Source organism: Gavialis gangeticus, unplaced genomic scaffold, assembly GCF_001723915.1.
Source record: "Gavialis gangeticus isolate Ggan-Ray unplaced genomic scaffold, GavGan_comp1, whole genome shotgun sequence".
In the NCBI taxonomy this organism is placed as follows: Eukaryota; Metazoa; Chordata; order Crocodylia; family Gavialidae; genus Gavialis; species Gavialis gangeticus.
This window is the reverse complement of record NW_017729019.1, coordinates 1,529,022-1,540,798: the sequence shown is the minus strand read 5'-3', so window position 1 is coordinate 1,540,798 and position 11,777 is coordinate 1,529,022. Positions and strand designations below refer to the sequence as shown.

General features: G+C 43.8%; 1 protein-coding gene across 1 annotated transcript in view; it reads left to right on the top strand.

Annotated features, from left to right (window-relative positions):
• UBE2T (ubiquitin conjugating enzyme E2 T) overlaps positions 1–4,707 on the top strand; it is a 34,487-nt gene extending 29,780 nt beyond the window's left edge. Inside the window, exon 6 of the mRNA XM_019513795.1 lies at positions 4,178–4,707. Coding sequence (XP_019369340.1) covers positions 4,178–4,306 — 129 coding nt within the window. The 3' untranslated portion in view covers positions 4,307–4,707. The remainder of the gene's footprint in view (positions 1–4,177) is intronic.
• The last annotated feature ends 7,070 nt before the right edge of the window (positions 4,708–11,777 follow it).

Genomic DNA, 11,777 nt, shown 5'->3' with positions numbered 1-11,777 from the left:
CGTTTCCTCCCAGCCCCTTGCAGGCTGGAACTCTGCCGGTCTGCAGAGGGCTTATTGCAAAACTGCAAAATGTGTAGGTTTCTCTGCTAAAATGAGAAATCTGCAATTTCCTCTGGTAAAGGGGGAAATCCACGTTTTACTTCATTTTTCTGTGGGAAATGGAAAACCTGGATCCCTGCTTATATGTAAACTTTCTCCTTCTCTACCTGAACAGTGGCCATTGTTTTTTTTTTCTAAAGTCTTATCTAATATGGACTGTGAGCTTTTTGGGAAGGGCATGCTCTTTTCATTTGAAAGCTCTGTCTCCTGTGCACAGGTGTCTCACTCTTGTGCCTGATGGACATGTCATGATGTGACTGTCCTAGCAGTACTCAAGGCCAGGAGATCCCCCTCTTGGAAGGCTTCTCTCAGAGAGCCAAGACTTGCATCCATTAAACAGTGGGATGCCAGTAAAGTGAATAGAGTTGCATGATGATGCACTTGTGGTAATGTGTATTGCCAGGTAAGCAGCTTGCTATATTCTGACTCAGTGACAAACTAATGACATTAAACAAGCCTAACTGCCAGGTATGGAGAATTACAGTAGTCGAGCCTAGAGGCTATAAGCATGTGGATCACTGGCCAGGTCTGAACATAGAATACAATGTTACATAGGTATTTCTTTCCCTGCTAGCTTCACTTGAGTATTGTTAGCCGGCTACTTTCAGTTCAGTTTCTGGTTTTAGCCTCTACTCCCTACGTGCCTTCTAATCCCTCTATTATGTACTAAAAACTATGTTAAAAGAGTGTTAAGGCTTCAAGGCAAGTATTTGAAAATTAGGGAGTACTATAATTAATGTTGCCTATGTAGTCTTAATCTGGACCTCCTTTTATGTACGTGCATTATGGTAATCTTTAATTATTTGATCACATACTATTTTCCACAGGAGCCCTCCCTCTCTCATTGCACAGGATAAAATTCCGTGAATGGTTGTTCAGTTTTTACCTCTTTATTCTCTTTTAGTGAGATTTCTCTGTGCCTTGCTGTGCATAGTCCCAACCCTGTGCCGAACATAAAAATAACTTTCTTTTGAAGTTTTCTGGAGGGCTTGTTGCTAGAGGACCTGAGTGCTTCATAGGCATTATTGAATTCACCTTCAACACTCCAGTGGGTTAGGTAGGAAGGTATTGATTAGATATGGAACTGAGGCAAAGTGATGTGGCTAAAATAGTCTAAAGTCCTCAAATTTTGAGTGTCCAGTTTTAAATGCATAGAGCAGTGATTCTCAGCCAGGGTGTCATGGCACCCAGGGGTGCCTTGAAATCCTTTCAAGGGTGCCACACAGTGTTAGCACTGTTAGGTGTGCGAACAGGATTCACAAGAACAGCATAGAGATTTCAAATGGGAACCCATAGTGTTAAAAATATTCTGACCTATTTGTGGTCTTTTTTTGTCCTTTGCAACAAAATAATTGCTCTATTATTTTTCAGTAGTCAAAAACAAAAAGTGAAAACTAATGGCTGGCACTTTCCGAGAGGTATATCAAGTCTTAAAAGGTTGAGAACCGCTGACCTAGAGCCCTATATTTTCACGTCATTCAGAATTTTATAATACTTTGTGAGTTCAGGCCACAGCTCCAATTGATTTCATTTGAAGCTACAAGCATTCAGTACTTCTGCAGCTTTGGCTCTCAAATCTCAACATGGACTTCTTGAAAGTAAAGAACACAGAGTTAACTGATGCTGAAAATGGTAGTTTGACGTGACTTGCCTGTGTCACACATTTTTCAGATGGGCAGGGATGTAATTTATTTCTCCAGATTGGCATTCAGCTGTGTTAATCCCAAGAACATCCTTCTCTTTCTGCCATCAGTTGTATCACCTGCTACACACTTCCCAACTTCTGCAACAAGGAGGGGTGCAGTCTGTAGACTTCAGCCAAATTCACAATCCATATCTGACTTGTTTCTTGAGCGCTGTCTACCCAATGCAGCGAGTTTTGCTGGAGTCTTGGTATAAAAGAGTAAATTAACCTGTTATGGCTATGGAATAAGCAGTTGAGATGTGGTGCTGACTGATTTAAACCAGTCACCGTCACATCTTCATAATAGCTCTGCAGTGTGAGCTGCTCCACTCATCTGAGTCAGGGCTGTCCAGTTAGCAGTGGCTTGTTGCCATCCGCTTCCTCCCCATCTTCCTCTGGCAGCAGCTGGAGTCTCTGGACTCCACCTCCCTCTTCTACATTCCACTTCTTGTCCCCAACCAGGGGATGGGTCATAGCAATGCTGTGCTGGGAGCTGAGGCTGAGGTGTGTGTCACACAGTCATGTGGTGCATCAGGGGAATGGGGCCTGCCTTATTGGGGTATGGGGGAGAGGGCAGATGCATGAAGGGCATCTGGGTGGTCCAGGGGTTCCATAGGTCTCCCTGGTTTGGCTTGTGGACATGCAGGCCCACCAGTGCAGCCCATGGAGACTTTGATCCCCAGTTGCTTAGAAGTAGGACAGTCTTGACCTGAATGATAAATCCAGTGCCAGCAATACATTAAATGACAGTGTTAATTAGAGCTGGCCAACTTTTGTTAATAGGAAAATTCAGAACTAAACATATGCTTCCTTTTTTTAACTGAAATTTTCACTTAGGATTTTTTTTTTTTTAAAAAACATAAAATTTGAATTGTTGTTGTTTTAAACATGTTTGTTAAGGTATTGCCCGAGGAATCCCCACAAAGGGGCCCTAAAATCCTGTGCGCACACAAATTAAAAAGCATTCCCTGCCCCAACAGCTTATAGTCTAAAGACGAGATAGACACCATTTGGGAGAAGGTGTACAGTGCACCAGGTGAGTTAGCAGTGTGGTGTCAGTCAGTGTCATATTTATTCCAAAAAATTCCTACGACCAAAAATGTGGGTGGGCTTGCTTAGGAGGGGGTCAGCCAACTGGAAAGAAAAATTAAAGGAAGTGGGAAGAAGGGCAAGTGTAGAATGAAACAGGTCAAAAAACTGGGGGAAGTGAAAGGAGAGGGTTAGAACAAATAGAACATTGCAGGGAAAGTCCAGCCAAAACTGACTGCAAACACTCAACAGGAAACTTTTTGTTGTTGGTTTTCTCTCCTTTTTTACCCACTCATTGTAATACCCAATGAGCATCCAGCGTTTTGTTGTTTCACTTCATTACACTTTCAGAACTTCCTCAACATGGAAAAAGTTGGTGCCAGAGTTTCATTTCCCTTCTGCCATTCTGGAACTTTCCCAACTTTTGACTGTTTTGGAAAATTAGAAAAATGGAAAATGGATGGATGGAGGGAGGTAAATACTTCGGGAGCGATTCATTTTATTGCCTTCAGTGGGGGAAAAAAACATAGGGAGAAAACAAAAATCTGGTTCTCTTTTGATACCTTTGCAATTGTTTCTGTTTCTGGAATTATTTTTTCCAGTTGTTACCCAGCTCTGTTACTTATTTCACCTAAACAACTGCTCATTTTGGGTAGAAGGCCTTTAAGAACTGGAGCGTTGGCCTGAATGGCAAGTTCATTTTCATAAAGGCTGGGGGATGTCAGGCTCAGGTCTTAGTAATTTGGAAGTGCTGTCTCAAGCCAAGCAGGCTCAGTTCTGGTCAGTATTTGGATGGGAGACTTCCTCACATAATATCCTGCAGCAACTATGCTTTGTTGAATGCAGCAGGTAATTTTGTAGTTCAGTATTGAACCAGTACGCCATTGTAGAGATGGGTAGCATGAATGTTTTGTTGCAGGAGATGAAGCCTAAAATAATGCCCTTTCCTGTTTGTGATTTGATAAAAGCTGCCATGATCTTTTTTAATTGTAGAGAGAGAAATTATAATCTTGCTAATTTCTAATTTTATTCTGGAAGCAAGTCCCTCTGTTTCAGAAGAGAAAGCCAAATACTATATCCAACTGCAAATTCCTAGAGTGCTATGCAGCAGCATTGAATAGTTGCATTCTACCTCAGGACTGATTACATTTCTGCAATGACTCTGTATAAAATGCTTTGGGATCCTTTCATGAACCCAGTACTAGACCATGGCACTGTTTTTTCTCTGAAGGAGATGCTAGTCCTGTGGTGTCTCCCAGGAGGTGCACAGACCTGGTATGGTAAACATCATCTTCCAACTGACTGTAAATGTTAGAAAAATAACTAATTAAAAAAATTACTTTTTTCATCACTTACGCTATACAGGCTTCCAAAACTCTGAGTGAAGAAGTGAACCAAACTGAGGCCTCTACCCTGAAAGAATCTGGTATTTCCCAGAAAAGGAAAGGAAGCAATACCAGCATAAAGGAGAAAAAGTCCCGCCTTGATTCATAGAGGATTTTTGTCTTCAATATCATTTTCTTGGACTACTGTTGATGTTGTTTTCATTTTCCTTCCCTTCTCTATGCAATGTGTAATTAAATATTTTAATGAATGTGTAATACTGGCAAGTTTTACTTGCCCCCTTCCCTTTTAAGCTAATGTCTGTGATAACAGAATTTTTTGTCTTTAAAAAATATTTTATTTCACATGAATAACACTACCTGTGTATATAACGTAGTTTGGCCTGTACTTGTGTCTGCGTATTTTGAAAGACTGCAAGAGTCCATTGTTAGTGATTGTGTATGAATGACAAGTTACGTAACATTGTCCAGTGCATGGTCAGTCTAGTTTTTGTTTGTGGTTCATGATGGGCTAGAAATTGCAGTGTTTAATAAAAGGTAATGTTTGAACTTTTAATATTTTGCTTAGTTTCTGTCCATGATTTAAATGCCAGCACATCTGCCTGTAGAAAATGTCTCCTTTTTCAAAGTGATACATGGGTGTGGGGCTAAGTGAGTAATATGCACTAGAGCAGTGATGCTCACCATTTTTACAGATGGGCTGAGGGCCTCAAAGAAAAGCATTGCCCAAACTTTGCATGCACAGGGAGCTCTTTGAACTCACAAGTTGTTGGTGTAGGCTTTGGCCAGAGCCATGCAAAAGCGGTGGCTTCAGCCACAGCCTGCGCTGTCATGCTCATATGTTTGTGTAGAGCTCCAGCAGGAGCCACACTGAAATAACACAGTATTTGTTTGCTCAAATAAGGGTAAGCAGTCTGTTCATGAGGGATTCATGGACAACATTCATCCCATGAGCCAAAGGTTGAGCACCATTGCTGTGGAGCAGGGGTATCAAACATACAGCTCATGGACTGGATCTGGCCAGCAGAGCCTCTTTCTAGGCAACTAGAAGTTGCATGGAAGGTAGGGCCTTTTTGGCCACGGCAGCCAGCAGTGAGTTTAGCTTGCTGCCACTGCCCCAAGACCTGCCATCACTGCCAGCCCCCTTACTCTTGTTGGATTCACCGCTGCTGCAGTGACCATGGCCCATGTTTTTTACTGGATCTAGCCCGCAGAGAGCCCTTCAACGTGGATGCAGCCTTGGACCCCAGGTAAGTTTGCTGTACAGCAGAAATATATGTTAGTGTCCTGTCTGTTCCTTAGCCACCTTCACATCTGTACAATAACCAATTTATAAATCAAAAGAATGGCTGCTGACAGACGTGAAACCCCTCCCCCAAAAACACACTTTACCAGAAGAAGCAGTGTGTTACCTTTAACTTGGCTCCACAGTGTCTATAAATTAGGTGCTTCAGCAGGGCTTTGGTATTGTGGAGGAAAAAAGTGAACAGAGCTTGAAAAAGCTGACAATAGGGATAAGCAACTATAACTTAAAATAGCTTGTACTTTTTTTCATTTTATGACTTGTCACCAGGTCACACCATTTTTCCTTTTGCATTGGTGCATAGCTGCAAAGGAGCCAGTTTATGGAGTTAGATTTTTTTTCCGAGTGCTTAGCTGATGTGGACAGTATTTGGGAGTTGTGGGTAATGAATGGTTGTGATCAGCCTTGCCTGAAAAAGGCCAACTTGTACTGCCACTGAATTCTGCCATTAAACTTTATCTGAGCAAGCCAGACACCTTGTGGGGTGGGGGAGGTATTTGTCAATGGCTTATCTTAGAAACAAGAGCCGAGAGTTAAAAGTTACATACTTAACGGTACATCTGTGTTTGTTACATGATGCTAAGGGCAGTCATGCATAGAAACAGAAACTCATACTGCATTAAGCCTTCTAGATCAATATCTGGCCTGCGATGGTCAGTTCTAGAGGCTTAGGGAAATGTATGGATGTTGCGGATACAGGGAAATGGAGCCCTGTGTTATTGTTATACATTCATGCAACAAATGAGTCTAGCACTTCTGTGCCACAGCAGAAGCCAAGTTCCCTGTTCCACCATAGCAAAGCACAAATATATTTAGGTGGAGTGGATAGGACTTCAGGAAGAGAGCAGCATAGAGAGGGTGCATGGAAGGAGACAGGACAGTGGAAGGAGAAGAGTTGTTCTTGTAAATCTAAGGCCCTGATCCTAGAACCTTTGCTGAATAGGACCTGTGTGGAAAGAGGAGAGCCTGGAGGGTCTGAGGGTGAGGAAATGCTGACGGGAATAGGGGAAGAGAAAGTCAGGTAGGAGAAAGTGATGTGAGCAATGGGCAGCTTGGATGAGGTCTTCAAGTCCATTTCTTTGGGGTGAGATTTTGATTCTAAAGCCTAGTTGGTGCTATTAAGTTCTACTGGAAGAACTCCAGTTCTGTTACTAGATCTAAGACCATCCATACCCAAAGCTACTTGGCAGCAGAAAACACCTTTCTACCAGCAGTTGCACCACCTTTGTCAAGTGGAGTAAAGCTTCTGCCATAGTCCAACAGCTGACTGAATATATGTGGAGATGCCCCTTCCTCTTCTGCTGGCTCCCATGATTTTTTCAGTAACTACCTTTCCAAGGTGTACTTTGTGTCTGTGGTTCAGTGGCTGAAGGAAGGAGACATGCAGAACTTCTAGAAGTTCACAGATGCGGTAGCTTGATAGTAACGGTAGCTGCTGTCTTCTGCAAGGAGTTTTGGGAGCAGAGGCAGATGAATATAGAGCAATAGCATGTCTGGTCATTTCCAAACCTAATCTTGACTGTGTGAAACTCAGCAGGCTCTTTCCTTTCCATTCTTATCAGTGTAGATGACACCTGAGCATATCAAAATCTCGGGCTCTTGTTTTTCTAGAAATGGAGGAGAGTTGCTCCACCTCTCGTTGTCAAAGCATAGGCAGCTTTGGAATGAAAACCTTTGCTTTCACTGGGGGTGCACTGGTAGAGATTTTGGGGGCTGATACCAATAGCCTATTTTTTAAGGAGGCATATCAGCCAGTACCAACCCGATTTCTGATACAGCTGCCTCCAGCTGGTAAGTCTGTTGTGGTGGAAGGGGAGGGAGGGTGGCAGATCAACACCCCCTGCAATGAGGGATGGAGTGGTGCTGGGGCAGGCATTGCCCAGCCAGGGTGGGGTGGGGTGTGGGATGGAGCCATGGCTGGTCCAGGGTGCACGGGAGGAGGGGGCAGCTCTTGCCGCTGCGCACATCCAGGAAGGGCACGGTGGGGGGGGGGCTGGAACATGCCCTCCAGATGGTCCCGTGGCTTGCCCTGCCCCTGCTGGGCAGCACCTGCCCCATTCCCTCCCTCACCCTGGGGGCCTTGATCTGCGCCTTCCCCCATGCTCCTTCCCTTCCCCTGCCACCACAACAGACTTACCAGCTGGATGCAGCTTTCCAAGCTGCCAGCTGTGCTCCTTGCTGCCTGTGTGCTGCGCTGAGGCTGCGTCTATGCGCAGGCATTTATCGGCCAAATTATTGGCCACATCAGGTTGATTTCCAATGCAGACAATTTTCTTTATATCAGTGCCGATTCGATATCAGACCAATGTATCAGTGCACCTCTAGCTTTTGCTAATGTGCATTAAAATAGGCTAATGCACCTTTTTCAAGCCCATTGTATCCAGACAGAGCCCTCATTGGAATTAAGTGTAATGTTGGGCTTCCACGTGGGTACTTGATTCAACTTGGTTACAGTTCTCTTGACCGATGCACATGAAGCAACAGCCTCCATTTCACTTCCTGTAATCTGTTCTGGTTTTGCAGAGAGTAAGTCAGCGAACTTCATTGTAGTGCCTGAAGTCTGAGCTGCTGACTCTGGCACACACGTGGAACAGATCTGGTAGATCATAAAGGGAGGTGGGATTCTTTGCTTCATCTGTCAGAGCAGAGCTGCAGTTAAAACACAGTTAAAACACAGTTTTCTACATGTGTTGCGTTGGATTGTGTGGCTGCTGTGTGTGGTACTCCTAGTGACCTCAAAGGAAAGTACTCAGCTTTGGGAGGCTGACACAGTTGAGGTTACCACCTCTATAGGGGACCAAAGAATTAAGTGAGATCAATCAGTCTTCTTTTATACACACAGGACAATCCATCTGGCTTTTCTGTAGGGCAGGAGTGGCCTGCAGCACAAGTGCCACAATTGGCACAGCAGCCTCTTTGTGTGGCATGTGGCAGATCAGGGAGGGGGCAGGCAGCACAGTAGCATGGGTCAGGGAGCAGAAAGCAGAGCAGCAGATTGGGCGGGGGAAGAGGTTGGTGTGGCACTTGAGCATATGGGGTGAATTTTTGGCATACCTGCCTAAAAGGTTGGCCCCCACTGTTGTAGGGGGGATCATTCACTGGCCAGCGACAAATATCCTTTGCTCAGTATCACCTTGGTTTCTCAGAAGACATAGGTTATAAATATTGTGTGTGTGTCCACCAAGCCCATTCTATTCAAAAGTAACATTTTCTTTGACATCCTTTGGCTGTGGATTAGGTCCTAAAGAAGTGTTTGCATTGAAATAAGAAAAGCCAAGGGATGCAGAAATGTAGTAAGCCACAGTAAGCCAGCTGATTTGTCATCAGTGCTGCTTGAGTGAGCTCTTGCTTCCTTATTTTGCAAAATCCTGAGTTCTGAGATGGTGACTTTTATCTTCTCTTTAATGTTCCCTACTGCTTATTTGCCAAGATGCTAATATTACACCAATGTTTATGTGATACGAAACCAGTCGGGGGCAGCTTTTCATCCCTATCAATGGTAAACTACAGGCACAACATATTTTAAAACCACCATTTATTTTTCTTTAGTGTCTTTCATACAGGATGTTTTACAATCAGTATACAAAAAGGGAGGGGCAGCATTCAAAGTAATGGTCTGCAGGAGAGGGAAAGTGGTTATATATAAATATACACATAATAGACATCTGTCCATGCATGCTGGATATTATATATGTATAGGTCATCTCATATACATACAATAACATATACATGGTGTGTGAATGTATTATGCTCTATTCAGTTTTTCTTAGTACAGGCTTGTGAAAGATGGTAGTGTTCATTATTTATATTTGATGTAGTGGGGTACTAATGTTAAGAATAAATTACAGGAAAGACATAAATCCTGTGCCTTTAAAAACAAGCTATACCTGCTTTTACCTCCAGCCTATTGCAGGCGGTACCTGCTAACACCGCCAGTCAGGCCAATTAATATTCCAGATCATGGAGAATATATACCACTGTTAATACTATTAATATCCACTCAGGAGAAAACAATTGTCAGGCAGTTGGACTTGTAGGGCCCGGTCATTTTGAGTGATAAGATGGAACAGGAAAAATAGCTTTAGGAAGTGCGTATTCAAAACGATGCAAATTGTTCTAATTCTAGGTGAGATAGGAGCACAAGCTGGTAGTCTGACAGGGAAAAGGTGCTTACCATGCCAATTAGCCTTGCATTTCAGAGAACTAGCTTGAGGCTTCCTTGAGGAACAATGTGCATAGCCATGAAATAGATGATATCAATGAAAGTCACCGGAAGATGCATGAGAAAGCTCAACCTTGGGTTCAGCACTCCACCTTTTCAAAGGCAACCTCAATAAAAAACCCTGAGCACCGTCCTGCCTGAGAGAGAAGCTGCAGTATTGTTCACCCACTGTGGATAGTGCACCTAAGTGCACAACCTCACACTTTACAGGCTCTGCTCTTTTTACTGTTTGAGTAGCTCTCATTATAGGAAACAAATGTGGTCCAATTTCTTTGTTCTGTGGGAGCTGGCCCCACAGATGGGCCAGATGGAAACCAAGATGTGGGAAGTTCCCAGATGAGCACCTAGGGATTTCACAGAAGTGCCCAAGCCCTAACAAGCATCCCAACCTGGGCTCATTGCCTAGTGGGCCACACCTGGCTGGGGCTTTGACTGGCAGCCCTAACTCAGCTAATCACTCCAGCTGGCTGCTGTCTGGGCCACTTGGGAAAGCAGCTGCCCCATTTAGCTCCAGCTGTGACTGCAGGCTCCAGGCCAGTACACAGTTCCTGCTGAAGGTCTGCTCTGGCAAGCCTCTCTGATCTAGTAGTCCTGGTTCCCTGATCCTGCTCACTGTGTTTCTGGCTTCTGGATTTTTCCCTTGGGTTTTAGCAATTTGGTCTCTGACTCCTGAACTTTGACCTGGCTTATGCTTTGGTCCTTGCAACTGGATCTGGTAACTGGATATGTTTCCTGACCCCTGATTCGGTTTGTACTTCTCTGGTGTCCTGACCACTAGGCAAGACTGCCCATGACCTGGTCTATTATATTAACCTTCATTGAAAGTCTACAGGTGTTAGGTATAATAGTTATCCCTGGCTGTGCAATGTACTAGTTCCAGAGCTGCATCTGTATGCTTGTTATTCCACAACATAAAGATCTCTTAACCTGTTTTAGCTGATTATAATGAAACAGGGTTGAAACGTGTTGCTTTCTTGTCCAGCTGTGCTAACAATACAAGGCCGATGCACTACGTGCAAATGAACACAAGATAATTTGTGCTTTGTCATGTTGTTCAGCTACGGTCCATAAGTTCAAAAGGAAGCTAAAGTGATCTGTTGGTTTTCCTCTGAAGCTACAGGAATATTACATCACTGGTGTTTAACCTGGGGAAATAAATGGGTTGATGCAGCATTTCACAGGTTTGTTTGTTTTTTTAATTGGTTCTGAGGGAGCCAGGTTTCTTATTGCCCCCACATACAGACTCATCAGTTAACTCTTATCTCCATTTTTCACTTCTTCCTAAGCAAAAAGGAGGATGCCATAACTCCATGATAGGCTGAGTGGCTTAGCTTTCTTGGGTATTTCATACAATACTGAGCATGCGAATGACATGCTCAAAATATATGACAAGAAGAGTTTCTCTCCCCAGTAGCCTGCAGACTGGAGCTTATGCAAGAATAGCAACATTAGAATCCATTCCTTAAGTCATCTAAACTACCGTTCCCTCTGTCCACCAACTGGGCCAAACTTGTGCTCTGTGGAGACTAGTCGTGATGAACACGTTGCAACAAGTTCTGCTTCCCACTTGTTTTGGAGGGACGTGAGGCAGATGAGTTACAAAAACACCCAGAAGTGCCTACTGATTTCAGTAGGTGCTAGGTCCAAGCACTTTTGAGAATCTTACTTGATGCTTATCTGCATCTTTAGGCACTTAAACCCATTAATAGTCTGCCCTAAAAGCCTTTAAAGAAAGTTTTGGGTTAAATTTGAGCCTGATCCCTGCAACTTAGAAAGCCCCTGGCTCCAACACAGCAAAATTCTTGAGTGTGAGCTTCATGTAAAGATATGAGTGGTCCTTTTGATCTCAATGGCAGATCTCACGTAGTGTTCAGCAAACATCCAGGTGCTTCATGGGATCAGGGCCTGAAATGATGAGCAAGTAAGTGCTTGCTCTTGCAATTCCTCTCACTTGCATAGCTGTTACCCTGTTGCATTCAATGGAGTTACTCCAAAGAGAGTTATACTGCATTAAAAAGCCCCCTTGCCTCCTGGTAGTCTTTTCCTTGTTCTTTTTCTGTGGCTGTCTGGATGATGGGGGAACTGGCAGGACTATGA